The 21,619-nt window shown below is 40.3% G+C and overlaps 1 protein-coding gene across 3 annotated transcripts in view; it reads right to left on the reverse strand.

Annotated features, from left to right (window-relative positions):
• man1a2 (mannosidase, alpha, class 1A, member 2) overlaps positions 1 to 21,619 on the reverse strand; it is a 118,211-nt gene that overhangs the window by 77,926 nt on the left and 18,666 nt on the right. For all 3 annotated transcript variants that reach the window (XM_008431260.2, XM_008431269.2, XM_008431280.2), the window contains exon 3: positions 13,168 to 13,429. In XM_008431260.2, coding sequence (XP_008429482.2) covers positions 13,168 to 13,429 — 262 coding nt within the window. The remainder of the gene's footprint in view (positions 1 to 13,167; positions 13,430 to 21,619) is intronic.

The raw sequence follows: 21,619 nt of genomic DNA on the forward strand, positions 1-21,619 counted from the left end.
CCAATGAGAGCTTATCGAAACGCCTACTTTTACATTGAATATAGCATTTGTTTCAGAGACAGGTTTCTTAAAGGTTTTTCAGTTCCTGCATAAATCTAATAAAGCAACGCTGGACAGCTGAGCTGACTGGCAGAAAAGTTAAAGTCCATGGGTGACCTGATGTTATTAAGGTCAGGATGAGCGAAATTTAGTTCCCTCCATCACCAACACGGGTGATGTTCATGAAGCTGAAAGAGTAAGAAGCCACAGATATGGATGGCGCTGCACTGRATGAAAAACAGTAGCCCCACTTCATCTTATGAACTCTAARAACATTTTGATTGTTTTGCTAAAAATATTCTTCAGGAGTGAAACTTGCAGACTGAATTGGAGGTAAAAATGAGCAACGCAGGAAAAATTTACAGGTCAAGAGCTTCATGTTTAAAGATAGCTATGAAATTAGTTCTCAATAAGTGTTCATTAAACTACGTAGTGTCGCTATTCACCAATCAATTCTACAAAYTGCACTATTTTTTCTTGATCAACGCCAATTGGTGATCAGTTTACAAAACAATGATAAATTAAAAAATTTGCTTTGTTTACATTTAAAAAAACWAAAATGTAATGCTGACCTCAGAATACAAACACACCAACAAATACTTGATGTACCTTGTTTTGACTTCAACAACTGAATAAARTTCAGAMAATTCTAAACTTAATGTAAAATAAAGCATGGTGTCACTCAGAGCACAAAGCATAGAATTAGACTGAATAGATCTTCCCCTATAGGTCAGGCACATTGTCAACAATACCTGAATACCAGATCAGTCTBGAAATGTACACATTTTCAACATGAATGAGATCTCAGCTGACTTCAAGCAGAACTAGGAGGTAATCCTCAACTTAGCATAACCAGGCAAGAACTTCAGCGTAAGGCATGAGCTACATGGAAATGAAGGCCAGTCTAGAATTTTCAGCCTCTTTCCCCAAAGGAACAGCGATGACTTAAACCCCCACGTATTCCTCTTGTGCCGCACACTCATACACAGACACATTCACAGGGTATGGAGCACGAATAACCACGGGGCCGGGGAAAATTCATAAATCCAACCAAAAGTTGCAAACCAAGGCCGTTACTCGGGCGGTTATTAGGAGGAAGAAAAATCCATCTGACAAGCCGTTGGATGTGTGAGGAGCTGAAGAGCTGAGCTGGAGTTATGTGGCGCTCTGACCGACCTCCGGAGTCACTGTGACTGATTTACAGCCCCCGTCCCCYTCTGCCCTCATCTTTCTCATCTCCCTCCGACTCACCCCTGGAGGCTTCCTATCTGGGCTTTAGCGGCCAGGCTCTTTCACAAGATGCACAGGGGTGGCGAGAGAGTGACAYGTGAATTGCTTCTTGCAGTAAATACATTCAGAGCACTTAAGCAAAGGGTAGCAACAGACTCCCAGTGAAATTGAGGCAGTGACGGAGTCCGTGCTGGCTGGTTTCAAGCAGCTCTCAATCTAAAGGCTCAGTATTTTTTTTTTTTTGGAGCACATTAGCATTTCTGAACAGTTTTAATCAAAAAACAAATGTGGGATTGTAACTGCACGATAGAAGCACCATGATATATACCCGCTGTCCTGCTCAATTCAATCTGCTGATGGCTTCTCTAGCTGGACGCYGATTAAAATTTGGCCTGATAAAAACTACTGGCATCATTACACAACGTTATGAGAGATCTGCCACTTCCAGGCATGACTGAGTGAATATTAAGCCAAAGTCCTTATTAAAAACAGATTCTTTTCTTCCAAGGAGATCTTCGTTGGAACTCTTGAGTGATGAGTAAATAATGAAAATCTATTATCACCCTGGTTCAAAACAGTTTAAATAAATCACTGGATAAATAAAGCCTTTCCTTGCTCTAGATAACAGGGAAAAGCTGTAAAAAAAAAAAAATACAAAAGCAGAATGCTACAAATGAAAACACTTGATAAGCGGACTAAGTGTGAAAAAAGCAGGACGTGGGGGTTAGCAGTTTGCCATCCTGGAGCTTTGAAGACTTAACAGCATGCCAAGAGAAGCAAATGTTGCTAACGTTCAATCTGGAGAGGTTCATAAGAGCATTTCCAAACAATTCAAACAGTTMCACAGTGAGAAACMTTGTCCTGTTGGAAACAARTAGGATTGCTGCCAGTCTTCCTAGGAGTGCATATTCTGGCAAATTTACAACATCCAACTGTGCCAACCTCAGAGAAACTGTAAATTAGAGATTAAAGTACAAGACATCCAAGAAARCCAAACCACGCATCATCTTAGTGAGCTAAATGTGAACCCATTTGAAAGGTAAAGCTTCACTGTTGATACAGGACAGGTTTCTGAAAAAACAACTGGAGAAAATCCACGAAAAAGAAAAGAATCAATTGCCACATATCCACTGAGGCACTAACGATTGGTTATGCTACATTGTCTGTCTCCATTGTAAAGACGGCAACCGACCTCTACCACACCATTCCTAGGCCCCCTTCATTTGTAGSTTTATCAGACAATATTACGGTACCGAGATCGCCCAACAAAGCCCATTGATTGGTGAACAGAAAAACGCCAATCAAAGGTCTTGCGTTAAGTGCGACACCTCCTAGTGCGTCACGGTTGTTGGTGCAGTACTATGACATAAGGTTTGGGTTCAACTCTGTCTGTCTAGAGAGTCCAACTTGTGGTGGAATCACTCTCTTGAATACTCCGGATCACGAAACAGCCTACGCAACCAACCCATGTGCTGCTCAGTGGAAACAAGGCAAATGTGTTCCAATGATCCAATCGAGGTCCAAATCTCAACCTGATTGAAATGCTGTGGAGGAATCGTTACAGAGCTGTATAGAAACAAATGCTTCCAAATTTCAAGAACATGAATCAGGCATATAAAGAACTGCGGGCCACAACAATGTGGCAGATTGGTAATGCTAACCACTTCATGTTGACCTGTATGAGTCTGAACAAACCAAACAGGAAAATATGCCTTATAAAATAAATAGATGAATTGATTATTTGAGATTTAGAGGATTTTAAAAGCTTTACATCTATAGTTAAGTGCCTCAGTCAGAGCAGCATAGTGAATTGTCTTTTGATGGCTTTATGCTCTGCACTCAGCAATAACAAGAGGTCAAAACGTGGAATCTGAAAACAAAAAAAAGGCAGCCTGAAAAGGGCGATTATCATCATCATTACTACTCTGAAGGTCTCTCCCTCTCCGTCTAAGATTTCCTCCAGCAAATTAAGAACACAGTGTCTTGACAATCAATATACCCTGATAATGTCGTCCTCTGAAATCCCTGATCTATTACACCCAACAGAGAAAATGTCCACCATCAATCACAGGCTCACAGTTCCCTGCAGTGCCTCTTTCCTCTAACAACTTATCGAAGTTGTAGAATTCAAGAGATGACTTTCTTTTCCTTGTCAAGAGAGAAAACTTTACCTTAGTTGATAAAACTGTCTGGGCATGTTGGGAAAGTTTTTCCCTTCTACATTTTGAGCAAGAAGACATTTTTCAGCARGTCCAGGTGCAGAAATGTCGACACATTTTACAGAAAAAACCCCCACACGTACTTATAAAACGGCAAAAATGCATGCTGGGATTTCACCCAAAGAGAAATCCTACCGAATATCATATTTTGTCCTTTTATTGGCCTAATAACAGAGAGAGAGAGAAAGCCGATTTGGAGGCAGAGCTGTTGTACTGAGGCAGGAGCCCAGAGGGGGAACACGCCAACCGCAGGGGGACTCAGTCTTCTGCCAGATGCAATGTCACTCTCTCTCAATCACCTGAGCTCTTATTGGTGGTGCTCATTAGRTCTGCCCTGTACTAACGACAGTCAGGACTCTCCCAATTTTACACCCTCAGAAAGGATCAAGTAGCAGCTCTCCAGCGAAAGACAGCCCATCTCTTACTTCCTAATACTCTACTAAAGATATATGGGCTCTAAACAAGGTCTAAGGCGAGTCTAATACAGTGAAACTTTCACACAAAAACATGGGAGATGCCTGGGAAATCCAGCTGGTGATGAAAATCACAGTTTTCACCCTAATCAGACTGATGAGCAGTTGGCCTAAAAAAATCTAATTCTTTGTTGATCAGTCAAGATCAGAGAAGAGTGCTACWGAGTCCCGCTGACAACACTTTTCGGTGTAGAAGTTGTTACTCACTGAAGAACACTCAAAGTTAGCTTTTGTTAGCACCAGCGACATGTTTATCACCAAATCAGAAGTAGCACAGAAATGTGAGGAAATTATTTTCCAAGAAGGATGTCAGTTGTTCACTTAGAGTTTACCACAGCAGAGTTTGACATTCCTCGATCCTGGTCATTTCGCTTCTCCGTTCTACTTTGGTACTTTTAGTCATACTGTACCTGAGTTTTTGGGAAYAAAAAGCAGCCATCCACCCCAAACGCCAATTCCTACTATGGATATACYTCCGTAATTTGTGAGCAGCCCAACTTACCAGAAGCCAAATGCAAGAGGGCTGCTAAACACCCTAGAATCAAACTGCTCCATTTGATCATTTAGGCTTGACTATTGTTCATCCGACCATCCATTGTCTTCCTCTTAATCGAAGACTAGGTCACGATGGCTTTGAGTCTACTTTGGCAAAGGGATACATCCATAACAGTGGTTCTTAACCTGGGTTCGATCGAACCCCAGGGATTTGATGAGTCGGTCTCAGGGGTTCGGCGGAGCCTCTGCCGCGGAGGTAAAGACACACTTGTGTAAAGTCGCGYCCCGCTTTGCCATCACTTGCTGCAGAGGATCACGTTACATTGCTTAGCCAATCAGTGCTGCGGAGGAGCACTGATTGAAGGAGCTCCACTCTCAGCATGGATTTGAACTTGAGTCTTTATTTACTTCAGCAAAGCTCAGTTTTTACCAAATTCTGTAGCTTTCGGTGTACTTCTAAATCTGCTCCTTATAGTCGCATCTTTTCGGGGTTGCTACTGCCTCTAGTGGCGTGGGGGTGGTAACACAACTAATATAATTACATTACTAAATCAGAATACCGCAAAGTCTTTATTATTAATTTTTCATTCTCTTAAGAATGTAGAGCTAATTAAATGATCTAAAGATCTTAAAGTGGTTCCAGTTTCTCTCGATGGCCAGCCTGTTGAAACTGTGGCAACTTTTAAATACCTTGGGTCGTTCCTGGACAGTCAGCTCAACTGTGCTGAAAACACTGACTATGTTTTGAAGAACTGTTCTCAGAGACTCTACCTTTTAAGAAGACTTGGTGATCTTGGGGTGACCCAACTAGATTCTAGTTGTCTTAAATTTTGGGGGGGGGGATCATATTTTATTTATCACTACAGAAGGGTTCAGTGAATGCTCATATGAAACTGGTGGGTTCGGGACCTCAAAAAAGGTTAAGAACCACTSATCCATAAGGTGCAGGATCTCTAGTACTGGACTTGGCCACYCAAGTCTTTGACTAACTTCTTCAGACAGTAAGTAGCATCATCTCTACTGCAATTTGCCCTTTGATGACCAAGTTCATCATCCCATCTGTTCAGCAGAAATAAATATTGATTGTTAATGTTAGACTAGTTTTATTTATTGGACTAATACCGATATGTTAAAAAAAATTGGCCAATACCGATGTATCGTGGATCCCTACTTTCTATTATTTTGTTATCCCTCAGTTGTGAGACAATTGACTAATACAACAGGATGTYTCTAGATGAAACCTTTAATGTTCTCCAACTAAATAAAAGAGCCTTGCAGTGACTAAATGAGAAGAGATTGTTTTAGTATTCCCCTGGAAAAACAATGAACGATAAAAGTGTACATTTTAAGGAGCCACACAGCAATAATCTATGACTGAAAAGGGTAAAAAGCCCAAACAACTAGAAGGGAAATTGCTAAATATGATGTGAAAAGCGTAAATGAAGAATGAATAAAAGACACAATGATGGATGAAAATATAGYTGCACACACACAAATAGAGCCAGGATGGAGTAATGTTCAAAGCCGTCGGTCAAACATCGTTACGAATCCCAAGCAGAAAGGAAACGGAGTGATTGACGATTGCTTGGTGTGAGGGCTGAAGGAGAGGATGTGGATATCTTTCCCTGCAGATATCTCATTCTTTTATTGGAAACCACTGTGGTCTCCGCACGCACCGACAGCTCTGGATAGTACCTTTCATGCTGTGCAGAGATGGGACTGCTTCGGCCATTCATTTATCTGGACTTTGCAGCCACAGTCCATAGCTCTGTGGGGATGCGGCGCATGCTCYAGCGCCAGCCGCAAATCTGTAAATCTCTGCCTTTCTCGCTCAGAAGTCACAGCTGAGCGAACGGTGAGCCAAATCGACAGGCAAGCTCCAGGGAGCTCCAACAGAGCGCCCCCCTCCTGATGAGCCAACCAGGATCATTTATAGACTTTTTTTCTCCCCCCCCCTTTCCCTTTGCAGCGATTATGCACTGCAATTAGCCATAATCACCCGCYAATTTTGGGAAGGCTGAATAACTTCACTAAGACAGACTTAATCAGAGTGGGTCTATAAAGGTGAAAATGTTCCATTTAAAATTCATGTTGGGAAAAGAAGACTTCTTTATTTACTAAATTATATTTAATCAGGATTTGGCACTTCCAAAAGCACATAAACATAAAAAAAATAAAGCAGTGCAGATTGAAGAGAAGCCCTGATGAAAAGCGCTCCGCAAAGGAATTGTTCCCATCACATCTTTTTATGTATATAGAGGGTTTCTCATAAAACAGCTCTGCCATATGGCTACACAAGCTGCCTCTAACYATTCATAAATTACTAATCGAGTTGGTCAAGTTAGGTTCAGATGGGTTAGTGCAGAGTGCTACACTTAAAATTTATTCAGAAGTGAATGAGAAGCACAAACATGTAAGAAGCTATTTACAGGGGCAGTATTATGCATTTTCCAGGCACGTAGTGTCATTTTATAGCACAATCAAATAACTATGTTACCATCAGCTGTTATAAATATGCTGTACATATMAAATATTACTTAAAATATGACTTCATGATTTAATGCTTTGAAATTGGGCCTCTGTCTCTTTGAAAACTGCTCTGATACGGTGCTCTTCCATTAACCCTTTAACAGCATTTTTACCAGCTCAATATAACTTGAACGAGCTCATCAGATGTTCTACTAGGTGTTTGCCAATTCCAGCTGGCTAGTTTGTAGGAGTTGAATGGGGGAATTGTGGAGGAGTGCTGCTCTGTCAGGTCCAAGTTCTGAAGTTTGGAAACTGCAGCTCCAAGGAAGAGCTATGTCYTCGAAGGCGAGGCGAGGCTAGGTCCACTAAGGCGTTTTCAGTTGCCATGGAGATTAAAAGATTTCTCAAACATGGATGAAAGAATCWAGGCATCATTCCAGGTATGTTTTTGATGAGGAAATAACATTATAACGTGATGTAAAGCTCAAAAAAGTCGATGTTACATAATACTGCCCCTTCAAAAAGAAATAAATCAAAAAAATTACAGACATGTCTKATTTATTTTGGCTTTCACAATCACGTATTCACAAATTTTATTGTGGAATGCAACTCCAGATTTGTTTGTGGATAAGGCGCCAACTTAAAAAACATAAAAATAAGCATTATTCATACATTCATAGAGGCAAGCTGTGCTTTCGCAAGGCCATTGTTGTTGTTTGCAAGGCACACCTGAAATCTGTGTTTTCCAACCAATCAGACGGCCTCTAAAGTGAATCCAATTGCTGCACACCTGCAAAATAAAATGGCCAATGAAACCCAAGGCTGGGAAGTTCTGCTTTCTGTCAGCTTAGCCACAACACAGCTGCTCGAAAGAGCCGGGAGAGGAGAAAAAAAAAAAGCCACAGTCTGCTGCCATGAAGCATTTTGTCACGATAACTACGATACAAGCAGCCTGCAAATGGCAGAGACAATCAGAAGCTAAATAAATCTCCATCACCACAAAATGGAAGAAAAATGAAAACTTTTAGCAGGATGTCCATAAAAGCAAAAGGTTGATCAGATCACTGCTGCTGTAAACTGTTTTTTCTTCTTCTTTTTTCCACCACTTCAGTGTTTCTGGAGCCGTTTGCTCTCCCACGATGCCGACCAGGCGTTGTACGGTGATCGCTGGGCCCCACAGAGGGACGGACTCCAGYTGCTTCCTGAAGGTGAGCGGTGCTATGTGGCACCGAGTCCTTTAAACATGTGGGCTCGGGGGTGGTCTCCATGGATACGGCTCGTTTGCTCAGCACATTAGCGGATGTGCAACTGGATTGAGATCTGGGGTCATTTGGAGGCCAAATGTGCTTTATTGTACTGCCAAGAGAGAGTAATGTGATTCTTACTTTTGTTCTGTTTCTGTGTCGTCAGTATTGTGGTGAACTGCTGTGCAATGTAGCTTTTTATCGTTTTTCCTTGTGTAACTTGATATACTCATTTTAGTAGAAACAAAAACAAACAAAAAACAATATTTTATTTATTATTATTCTCTTTTTTGGGAAGGATCTTGTAAAGTTGTATTGCACTGTGATGTGTTGTTTTTCTATTGATTGTACTTTGAGGGACTACAGATGAAAGCTAGCCTTTATGGCTAACTCTGGCAAATTATGTGATGTGCATTGTCCGTTTTGAAACAAACAGGCCTTTAACAGTGCTTMTGTATGTCTGCCAGATTCYTTTTGTTCCTGTAGTGCATCCCGATCAGATGTGAATCCCAGGTGATTCATGCACACAGCTCACCATCCGGGGGAAGTAAAAGAAAAGGAGCTTCATCAGACAAGGTGACCTTGTTCCATCGCTGCAAAAGCACAAAACTTTACCAAGTGTTCTGGTCTAGTTTCTACTACAAATATCTTATACAACTGAAATAAGACCAGGACTGGAAGATATGGTTGAAAAACGTATCACGATATAAGGATTTCATGTCAGTTGATAGATAATTATTGATTGTTTTTGTTTGATTTAAGTATCTGACATGATGCACAAACTGGTGGTGAGAACTTTYGCGTTTCATCCACATTTTCTCGAGATGTCCTGCTCGTTTTCACTCCACAACRCTCTTTTTAATTTTTAACCAGTTATTTTTAACAGGTTGTTGCTAGGTAACCAAAGAGTGAGTGAGTGAGTTAGTTGATGCCACTCATTGTATTTAACTAGCTGTGAGCAGCTAATCTTTCTCCTCTGCCTACCTCCTCCCAGAATGCTGGATCAGAGTCCGAGGAAATTATTGAATATCCCATCAGATGTATTACTGATTGATATTTTTCATGAGTTTACCACAATACATATTGTTTTTGATTTATTACACAGACTTAAATAAGATCAAATTAACTCACAAGCAACTTTTAAGCAAAATACAAGTTTGCTTTCAGTCAGTAATTCCTCAATATTGATAAAAAGTTGTAGTTCAACTGGCAGATTACTTCCCTCATAACATGAGAAAAATGCCTTGTTAAAAGTGAAATGAGCYGCCAGCAAAACTACGGTTTCATCAATTTTTTTTTTTTTTACTMGAAACAAACTCCTACAGCTTGTTGAAAAGTTACTTATAAGCTACTACTCTTGAAATAAGAGAAAACTAAAATATTTGCTAGATCTTGTATTCTTGCATTGATTGTTCAATAAACCAGCTCTGATTCTGGCGCCAATTGCAGACACTTTCTGTGGTGAACAGTGTTGCCAGATTGGGCTGCTTTTGAACACATTTGGCTAGAAAAGAAATACAGCTTTGGGCAGGCTGATAAAATTTGGGCTGCTTTTCACAACATTTAGTGGGATTTCAGAAAATGTTCAGAGGAAAATGCTTTCGAAATAGTTGTCATGTGGCAGAAAAGCACAAAACATGATGTTCCCAAAGCAGCGATGTGAAGTAAAAGGACACAGTGCTACAAAACAAACTCAATTCTCATTGTGTTCATAGAGTCAAGTCCTTTACCACTCCAATTTTATCTGATTCTGGTCAGGATATAGCAAAGGACAACCAAAAATTGTCAAAAGAAATTGACAATTCAACTTACTCAACCTGTAAGTGGTCATAATGTTATGCCTGTTCATACTTGTAATCCAGTGTACATTTTCAAATAAAATCTCATTTTAGAAATTCTCAGTTATGCTAAAATGTAACAGAAACATGCAAATTCACTTTTTTTTTCTTTTTTTTTTTAGCTCTGAGCCAACAATATTTCATAATGCGACAGGTTAATAGAGCTGGTAGCATCAATAATTACACTTATTCCACTGCAGATTTTTCCCCACTTCCAAACAAGCTTTCTTTATTCTCAGGTAGAAACCTCTCAGTCACACTGGAAACAGAACACAAGAAAGCAGACTGTGACTCTCTAAAAATCATAAAAGAGGATCCCCCCCTCTCTCCTGAACGGTCAATGAAATATGCATTTTGAAAGGCATAAAAGCACAATTTCCAAAGCAAAAAGGGCCATGTATAAGCAGCAGGAGTACTCAGGTGGATGTGACTAATCTCCCACGTGGTGCACAACCAGTTAGACAAGACATTACCCTACATAGTGTGCATTAGCAATGGCTAAAATAGAGCCCATCACCAACCAAAGCACTGATAAAACCTAAATAATGTTATTAATAACCAAAACCTAACTATTATACCACTGAGGTATAACCAAGGACATGTCTAAAATAATATTGTGTCTTCCATCATAAACTTCCATTGTTTATGAGGTGAACATATTGTCTCATTACATACTTAAAGAGCCAAGCAACGAGTTTGTTGCTGCTGCAACACCAACAGGAAACATCCACCACAGGCACTGGGTTTGTTCATGACCACTAACAGGCGACGTTTATGTTCCCTTTGTCAAGAACTAGCTTTTATCTGTGACTGTCAGTACAGAATCAGGCAGGTTATACATGTAAGAGGAAATCATTTCTGGCTAATGTTACATGTACCTGCTGGTCGATGTGGAGAATAAAATGATTTTTCATACTTTAAAGGGACTAAAACTGAATGATAACATAAAAGGAAGTGTTGGCTAATGGTTCAATTGAGGTTTGCTTTTTAATATTTAAAAGATCGAGTCAACGTGTTTTATTTCTCATCTGTATTTTTAGAATTGAAACTTGAGATTTAAAGTGCCGTTTTAAACTTTTTGTACTTTAAGCATTAAAATCTTTAAAAAAAACTGAATTGAGTTACTTAGCATTTTCTCTTTCATGTATGTAATTTACTAGCTTGAGTAGCTACTACAACAGATCTCATTGACATTGTAGTTTATTCGTTGCAAATCCTATTATTCTGACAGCAAACAATATTATTGAATGTTTATATAAAAAAATCAACAAAAAAATCAATCATACATCACAAATAGGCAGTACTATCTCACTCAATTATATCAGTACTGATGACAAAATTATGTTTAACTACAACCTTTGTAGCTGCTGGTGACATAAAAACAATCGTTTTGAAGAGTTGTGTTTTGATTTGGCTACTATCAAACATTTCTCTGAAATGTTGCTAAGTTGGCAACAGTCGACTGTGAACGTGCAGACATGAGCTGGTGGGAGGGTCTGCTGGTCAAACGTCTCACAGGAGAGCAGAAGACAACAGTGGTTGACTTTTAGACATTTGTTAAGGTAGATCAGATTGTTGAATAATATCTGCTTCACAAATAAATAAATTGGTCGATAAATTGGTCAGCTGATCAATCAGTGCACCCCTACCTAATTGTGCTATGAACTGCCACCAAAAATGCACATGACTGAAAAGGAMGGTTCTGCTCCAYGGAAGTGATTTACTGCTTTCTATCTGGATGCGACGCTGACRAGCTTATCGATGCTGGATCATCTCCCTGAACTTGATCAACATGCGAGCCAAAGAGCAGCCTGCAACCCGGATAGGAAAGAGGAACGGCTCCCATATTCCACTCACTCAGACTCTTCTGCTGCGTGTTATGAGGCTTTCTCCTTGGATTTGCCAGGCAATCAGGAAAGGATGGTAGGGAGGAGGGGGAAGAAGGGGGAAGGATTGTGCTGCGCTGTTGCCCATACAGCTGCCTCATTCTTTCTCATTTGGGGGTGTACGGCATTCTCTCTGCATGGCAATTATGAAAGGGAACAAAAGAGGCTTTTAGAGACAAAGGCAGTTTCTGGAGAGGAGAGGGCCCGCTCCTCGCCACAGCGAGCGTTCCGACTCCGAGTGCCGTTTCATGAGACACGACACGAGGAAATTATGCGAGGAAACTTGCACAGACAGAGAGAGAGAGAGAGAGAGGGGGGAAAGGAAGGAGAGCAGAGAGGAGAGAGGTACGCTGGGGCTGGCATCGCGTCTAAAGAGAGCAGCACCAGATAGCACCATCTGCATTCTGCACATGCACTGTCTGTCTGTCCCGCTGCGGCCTTCACCAGGCGCTGGCTTGGAGACAGGGCAGCAGGCGACGGGAGGAATTCAAGCGTGCGACGTACAGTCAGATGCGCTCTGGCTCTGTGGGTCGTAGGTTTGGGGCTGAACCGCACCGCACCACTCTGAAAGCAACGTTCATTAGATGCCCGTCAATCCCAGAGTGGAGATTCAGTGGAAAAGAGGATTTAAAAATGATATGATTTTTTTTTCAATTATTCATCTGAGAGAAATAAATGGGGGGAAAAAAATTTAAATAAAAGTGCGAGTAGGCCTACTTACCCCAACGTTGACACAAGTTATATGACATAGCAAACTGGGTGCCCCAGTCAGAGCAGTAGTCCGTTTTCCTTACTACTGTATTTTCCAGAATATACTGCAAAACACACAATTTTACTAAGGATTTCTGGTCTAGTTTCTATTGCAAAATATCTTTGAACACTTGAAATAAGACAAAACATGAATGACTTAAAACTAGTGCAGCAGTTCACCCTGCAGGACACAGGCAAAGCTATAAAGGAACGTTGTAGTTCTGCAGAAAAAACTGAAAACTGATGTCCACAAATATTCTCCGTTTAGTCTGATAGAGCTTCAGCCATGTTTCAAAGTAAAATAAAACCAGGGAGAAAAATTGCAAAGTATTGACCCAGGAAGACTGAATACAAATGAGAGCAACACTTTTTGGGGGCTTTATAAGAAAAGAAAATCTAAAACACAATAATCATCCGGCAATTCTTCACTACCAAAGCTTCAGTCTGCCAACTAACCTCCCAGTAAAACGCTGAAGGTTATCGCTTTAACACATTACCACAAAATCCAACAAAGACATTCTTACCTCTCTGATCTTATCCCGCTTTTCCTTGGCGTCCGCCTCTGGCGGCTCCCCGTCGCTGACTCCGACGACCTTGGGCATGGGGACGGGCGGTAAGGGTTTGGGCCCCGCCTCCTTCTTCTTCAGGTCCTCGATGACTTTGGCCTTTTCCGTCTGGATCTCGGCCTTCACCTCCTTGCGAGACTTGCGCAGCTTCTCCTTCGCCTCCTGCAGCGCTCGTTCGTGGTCGGCGCGAATCTTGTTGCGTAGGCTCTCCTCCTCCTCCCTGTATGGGGAAAGGAGAAACAGGAAGGTAAGTCCTAACCGTCACTCGGTGAGTTTGCCGATTGTACATCTTAGAAAAGCAGAAGTGGAGCCTTCTGCGCAACCGATAAGAGTGCAGTAAGTGGTTTCTGGATGTTAAGTCAACATAAAAACTTGTCTTTTCCAGCAGCCATTGTACAGAGCAGACAGCAGTAAAACCAGCTGACCAAATGTGCTGGAGCTCAGCTGGAGTTGCTAGGTAACAAGCGCAGTGTCCAAGCACGGTGTCCATCAAATGTGACTTCACGATCGGGAGGATTTTGAAACGCCTCATTTTCAAGACACCAAAAAACATAAACTTACTGTCAAAAATTTTTTGAGGATGCACCGAGCCACTTTTTTCACTTCCGATATCAGAGATTTAGTATCGGCCCATACCGATCCAATATGGAAAAACAGAGCTAAACTGAATGTTTTTTGTTTTTTTTTAAACACAGATATAAACATACTGAATTACAAATTAGTTTTTTAACTCTGCACCAGTACAGCACACTTAAATACACCAATAGCTTCACAAGCCTGGTCAGGCATGGAAAAACAACTTTAATCTGTTTAATCAGCCAAAATAAATTAAAGAAACTGACAAAAACAAAAGGTTGACTTTCTTGGTCAAACGTAACAAACAAACCTTTTTTCAAACAGTTCAGAAAGTGTAATTATTAATTCCAAATATAATTAAATAAATAAAATATAATTCTAAATATAATGTAAAATGATATACAATAAATAATAAAATAATGCTCTCAGAGCACAAAGCGTAGAATTAGACCGACTAGATCTACTCTTATGGATTGGGCATCAATACCCAATCCACAATTTTTTTTCCAACATTGTGAAAAATACAAATATTAATATCAGATTGAGACCCAAATGTTAACACAAAAATCTTCCATGTTCATCTCTCAGTACAATCTCAGGCCCTGTGGGAAATTACTCTGTCTGCGTTCTCTACAAACAAACACTTTGTGCACCGGCTTTAAGAAGAGCGTTTCTGGAGATAAACATTTAATAAAGAACTTCCTATTTGCCATTTTCGATTGTTGAGATGCTCCTTGAAGCAATCGACCGCTGCAGTAAAGCAGAATGAAATTCACCCACTTTTACTTCAGATCATTATGAAGAAAAAAAAAAAAGAAGCCCCAAAACCATCACTTCCTCCTGGGAAACCGAGCCTCACTGATCCACGTCGGCTCCAGGAAAGATGAGTCCAGATGAAAACAAACGAGGACCGCCACGACGGCGAGGCACCCGTCTGCGCCTCCGTGTGGCGGTGCCGCGCCCCGGGGCTGTTGACTTTGCTCCGTCCCGTGAGGATGTAACTCCAGTAATGAAAAACAAACACGGCAAAGGTGACAGCGGGACGACGGCGCTGTGCGATTCTGTTAAAGGTCACGGAGGGAAAGAGCGGCTCTGAATCTCTCTGAGCCGTTTGCTGGACTTAAACACACAGCTGCAGATAAACGCCGGGAGATCGGCGGGGGAGAAAGCTTTAGACGTCATTTATCATGTTCCTCCTCTCTGCTCTTAAAGCCGTGAAACTTCTGTTAATAATCTGTGGCTTTGGAGCTAAATGTTTCAAATAAATACTTTTCTGGCTACAAACCTGAGCGGTGCTGAAAGGTCCTTTTCATGATTGAAAACTCTTATCTGAAAAAGAAACGAGACTTGCCCAGTACAAGTCTGCAACCGTTACCATGAGAGTCTCCTTCCTGCTATTTATTTCAAGACAGATCATCAAATGAAAGGGACACAAAATTTCTACCAAGTCTGGGGAAAAAACTAAGCGTGTACAAAATTTATTTTTATTTTTTTGTGCTGCGTGGTAGAAAATGTCACTGTAGGAGGAGAAAACTTGTGATGCTAGAAAAGAGAGATGTATGGAGAGACTGGAGTTTGCTTGTTGTTGTTGTTTTTTGTTTGCTTTATCATTTGCTTTTATTAGGAATATTCCAAAACTTTGCACCGTCACGTTTTGTTGAAACATGAAAGAAAAATGTCAAAATATTCACAAAAATGTGTCTTTTTATGAAAGCTCACAGCTCAGCTGCTGTGATGCATTTGCATCCTCCTAGTGGTGGAACTCAAACTTTTTAATCCAGTTAATTCCAGAATCTGTAATTAATTCATCACAATTAATCTCATTCCAAGTCGCTATTCAAAAACTGAACAGCGACAAAATAAGCAACAGTTTCAATTCAAAAACCCTTTTTGATGCTAAATTACTGAATGTGAACCGAACAACAAAGATATTTATTGTTTCTAATCTGTTATTTAGGTTATTTGGCCTTTAGTTGGTACGAAAAGCCGTTAAACTCATTCAACTTTCAAGTATTTCAGGAACAACTGATCATTCATAGAACTTCTTTAGAAATGTGGACTACGGACGCTGACATAAGCGTTGGGAACATCTGTGCTAGCTGCCACATGTTTAGCATCAACATGCCATTATAGGCTTGATTAGTTTTGCTAACTCCTATTAGCACAACACTGGTCTTTTCCAGCATCCAATTAGATCATTTTTGGAAGCAAAAATTAAACCCCAGGGGGCCAAGAGAAGCAGATTTGTGCTCCATTGTTATTTGTGGATGTCACTTGTACGTCAGGTTTACAGGCGTACCAGAAACACATGATCACAAAGGTTCTGACCAGAAGCTTTAGTTTGTTAAAGAAAAATAAAACATGATTAATTACCTTATAGATAGGTCTCGACATTACATATGTCAGTAACAACAGCAGCAGTGAAATCTATTGGCCTAAATTTATATCCGTGTGCAAAATAGTTTTGTACAAACAAATGCTTCAGAGCTGCGGTGTCACAATCACTTAGGACTGTCACTTGAAAGCAAACATGTAAGTTGATGTTTTAACGACCTTCCAAGTGACCTACACAGGAAATGGAGCAGGAACTGAAGACCTGCTGAGATCTGTGTGGACTCAGCTGGGGAAGGTTCAACCTCTAAGTGGATGAGGAAACCCTGACGATTTCTGAAAATGCTAGGCGGAGATCTTTGCTTATGTCAAGGAAAAAGACGGACATAAGCAAGCAAACAAAAATAAAAGAAAATCTGATTTTAGTCGAATTCACCTGCAGTGTGAAAGCAGCTTTAGTCCCATTGTTTTTAARTTAGAAAGTAATAAATTATTATGTTCACTCTTTGTGTTGCCACTTTCCAATGATGGTAAAAGTTGTTCATTTTCTTCTCACAGAAATAAGCCGTTAGTGCTGCGTCATGATGAGCAGATATGCTTGATTAAGAACTTACCCCGGGTATAAAATGAATAAGCAGAAGCAAGAAATTATGAAAATTGATTCCGTATAAAATTGGTCAAATCTAGAAAAAGAAAAGAAAAAGGGGGAGGAGGGCTCACAGAGCGATAACCAGTCACACGCAGTAAGGGAAGCTGTAGTGTACACGGCGCTTTTATGAAACAAGGTGAAACAGATTCCCGTTTGATACGAGGCTGCAGCTGTAGACGCTCAGACCTAATGATGCCTTCATGTTCACATCAATCAGGGCACTCGCCGGACGTTTCAAAGAGACGCTGCGGCAGCGGGGAGAGCTTGTAGCCTTGCACTCAGGCAGAGTGATTGGGGAGACGAAGCGTTCCCTCCGAGACAGAAACGTGTCTGTCTTGACAGCGTTGCTGTGGCAACGTCCGGGGAGCTTTGTTTTTTTGGGGGGGTTTTTATGATCCTGAACAAGCTCTGCTAAAAATGTAAGCAAAACTCAACGGCACAGGTACCATGAAGCCACAACAGCAATGCTTCCCAGAGACATGATGAGGTTTCTGCTGAGGCAAATCTGTAATTCAGATAAGTAGGGACTGTCGGTTTGTCGTCTTGTTTTATAAAAATAGAAATAATGTTTTTCCCTCCTTTATAAAAACAGTTGAACACCAGGACGTAGTCTTCACTGGGTCTTCAAAGCCCATCCATAATAAGTTTCTGATCAAAATTGTGGCTAATCAGGAAGAAGAGTAGAGAGTGTCATCCTGCATTAACATCTCTAATGTCTGTCATCTCCACTGAATAGCTGTCTGTTATTTAAAACTGTAAAAGCAGCAGTGATGTCAGAGCAGAGGAAACTAACAACACCGACTGTGTTTCCATGTTCTGACTTCATTCACGGTCACACAGTAGGAGAGTTTCTGTAAAAAACAACAATCATCTGAACAAACATGCAGAATGTTGAGAATATATTTAACAGTTTTCTACTAGGGGTTGGAATCCTGACTGAAAGACATTTTTCTGCATGTTTTAATGCCATTTGATTTAATGGAATAGCACTGGAACATTCAGCTCTGGACAAAATGAAGAAGCCACTGCACTGAGCCTCATTGGTGCTTATTCCACCAAATATTTATATCTGAACACTTCCTGAGTTAAAACATTAAGTTTTGTTGTTTCTAAATGAACATAAACTTGTTTTCTTTGCATTATTTGAGGTCTGAAAGCGCTGCATCTTTTTTGTTCTTTTGACCATTTCTCATTTTTGCCAAAAGAACAAGAATGACAATATTTTTCATTTGCAAAATATTAGTATAGTAATATATTAGTATATATTAGTATATATTACTAAATATTACTAAAATATTTAGTAATAAATACTAAATATTTTCTTGGAATTTCAGAAGCATGTCAGTAGTTCATAGAATAAAAGAACAATGTTCATTTTACTCAAACATATACCTGTAAAAAGTAAAACCAGGGAAACTGATCATTTTAAGTGCTTCATTTAAGTCAAACAATCAAAGAGTCGTATCAAAATTAAAGCACAAACCTGCCAGCGTTTGCCTTGAACTTCAGACAACTGGCTCAGCGTAAAAACATAAGCAGGACTAGGGCAGGAGTTTATTGGAGACTAAAGCAATGTGGGTTTCAGGTGGAAGATAGTCAGACCGTGGTTGTAACTTCTGTAAACTGAAACTGACCTCATGTTGGTGCATCATAAAGTTAACTTAAAGAAAGTCCAGCTAAAACCAAATATATTTGGTGTTGAAGAAAAAGGAGGAAAACCCACAAAATAGCAGGATATGATTCTAATGCTAATGTAGAACAGTGTAAGACGTGAGATTTCACTGAACCTGGGGGATAACAGGCTTTCACACATATCTGGGATATTTACTTATGCGACTTTAACTCATCACAGAGGTGTTCAAATGTTTACAAAGTCATTCGTGTCAACTAAAAATTAAAATATAGCTGATTATTTTAATTGTCAACCAGTCGTCGGCCAACACCGATCCAATACAGAAAAAAACCTATTTTTTAAACACAGACATTGAATTACCGTATTTTCCGCACTATAAGGCGCACCTAAAAACCTTCAATTTCCTTCACAGGCTTGGTCAGACATGTAAAAACATCTTTCACTTGTTCAATCTGTGCTATTAGAAGTAGAACAGTAAAATAAATGATAAACTGAAACAATAGGTTTACTGTCTTGGTCAAGCATGTAAAAAAAACTGCTACAAATCTTTCAAATTGTGCAGAAAGTGCAATTAGGGATTCTAAATTTAATGCAAAATAGATCATATAGCATGACACTGCTCAAGAACACAAAGCATAGGATTAGCATAGGATTAGACTGAATAGATTTGCCCTTACAGATCTGGCACTGTTACGATATCCGATCTAGAATTTTTATCAATATCGGAACCAATACAGACATTAACATCAGATCGGTACATTTCTTCTTAAAACACATGGTTTTGATTTTAATGACGTGCCGCAGTAAAGCTTGGCTCCAGCAAATGTTAACTTTACATCTCTAGAACTGGCACTGTACAATACATGAATCGTTTCCAAGTTCCCAGTTACACAGTCTCTCATGAAAAGGTCCATCTTTCTTTGTTCCTGTGAAAAACATTCACACAGCAAGGAAACCCTGAGTGTGAAAACCTGCAGGTGTCTGGAGGCTTTCAGAGTCTGTACTGGTTTGACATTAAGCACAGGCTGCACTGTGCACACGTCGGTCTAGGCACCAGTGCAGTAACACGATCTGTCTCAGTAAAAGTAGAATTGGAAATATAGTTTAAAAAGAAGTCTGGGGAGAAAGAAAAAAAAAGGTTGGAGTAGCAATGTGAGGCTGTAAAATGTGTGTCTGGACTGTCCTGTAAGGAAAAGAGGTGAGTGTACATCGCTGTGGGAAGAGTGGGTTAACCAATGCTGGATTCCATCATTTGTTACATTCAAGGCTGCTGCAGTTCTCTTTGTGTCAAATTAACCAAACCTTTTGGAAAAGCTGTTCACCCCCTCGCCTGTGGATGAAGCTGCACTAAGGGCCACAGAAGGAAACAACACAGAAACCTCAGAAGAAGACATGAGCGCTACTTCCTTCTTGACAAAATGTAAACAAAAATGGAGTGGTGTCGGATTTTAGCGGTTGTAGGATTTCTCTTTTGTCTTTGGTAAAACACCACGAGTCGTTTCTCCCACTAGTGCTACACTCACACGTTTGTTCGGGGTTTTTTTCACGCAGAATGCTTCCCGCTCTTGGAGCAGTCTCCGATCCGCTAGCATCTACACCAGAGGTCACTCCAACCAAACCGACACCTCACTTTATAGGCATACCAGAGTAAAATTTTTGGTTCACAGCAGAATTTGATTGCGTGTTCAGACCTCAAACGAACCAGACTTTCTAGGCAAACGGACTGGCGTTTGTTTAAAGCGGACTAAACAGGGCTTGTGTGAATGCAGCCTAAATGCAGCCTATCAGTCCCTCCAGTTTTTTGCAATTCTGTGTTCACAAAAATTCATGCAGAATCAACATATACATTTCCCACGCTAATACATAATTATGATGGGGTTTGTTTTGAAAATCTTATACAAAAATGATCAAAAACATTGTGTTTAAGTGACTGTTAGCTTCCACCTGCAGTATTTCTTCAGCCTTACTTGAAGTGAAGTTGGTCCGTGATTGATACGTCGAGTAAGAAAAAGTCACATTTAACATCACGCTTATGTGGAAATATTGCAAAATTTCCTTGCAAATGTTTCTAAAAATTTGCTTCACAAATTTTGATTGGAATTTTTTTTTTAATTATTAATTTTTTTTAAGTTTTTTGTTTTAAAAAGATTAGGAATATTATTTATTTTCAAAAAGTACTTACTGAATGCAGACAGCTGCTTACTAATATTTTGTAACAGTTTGTTAATGGGCTGTATAAATACATTCTGGCACAACCGGCCTTTGAGAACAATTTTGATCTTGATATGAAAATAAAGGTTTTATACCCCTGATAGACATAGATAGAAAACAAGTAAACTGACTGCTGAAGAAAGCTAAAAGGAAAAAAAAGTGACAACAAAAAAAACGAAGCTTTTATGCTAATAACGCACAACATGGAGAACATCAGGTTTTTTGGGGTTTTTTTTACAATGTTGGGTCAACTGTGTCTAAAATAAACAGCTTCAAAGTTACGCAACATCGCCCTGGAAACGCCTCATAAATATTCATGCTGCCACTCGGCGCGCCTGACGTTAATTGATGGAAAACAGATTTTGTAGCATCAAGATGGCAGTTACTGCATGCTCGTGTGATTGAATGGATGGATTTGCGAGTGTGCTTCCAGTAAACAGCACCGTGTCGAACCGCTGCGCATCTGTGATGAGAGTGCGCATGAAAGCATTCCTCCTTTAGTTCAGGTTCTTTGATTGAGTTATTTTGCCAACATCGTGACAGTTACTGCGGCTGTGTAATTGTCTCTAGAACCGAGGTGGTTTCCTTTTCCCTCCCAATGAAAATCCTCTCTGCCCTTGAGGGAGAGAGCTGTAGGCAAGACGCATTTAGATGCCTAGATCTGAATTATGGCCATCTTTGTGGGTTCATTGAGGCGTGAAAGCTGACTTCTGGTGCATGTGGGGGATTTTTAGGAGGCATTCGCAATACAAAGCATGTTCTGAAACCGTAGGTGTTGATGCCGATGCAGCTTGTTAAATAATTCATGCCTCTCGAACTTTGTCACAGTTTAACACACCTGAGCTAACCTAGCAAACTGTTGCACTTCTTCTAGCAGCAGTTCTGCAATTATAGACACTCAACGCCACCGCAACTGCTCAGCTGATGCTACCAGTTTTAAACTGTAACTTGGTCAGAACATGCAGAAAAATTAGCCCATAGGGCAAACACAAAAGCAGTGTCCAGAGGAA

The sequence above is a fragment of the Poecilia reticulata genome, linkage group LG2, assembly GCF_000633615.1.
Source record: "Poecilia reticulata strain Guanapo linkage group LG2, Guppy_female_1.0+MT, whole genome shotgun sequence".
NCBI lineage: Eukaryota > Metazoa > Chordata > Actinopteri > Cyprinodontiformes > Poeciliidae > Poecilia > Poecilia reticulata.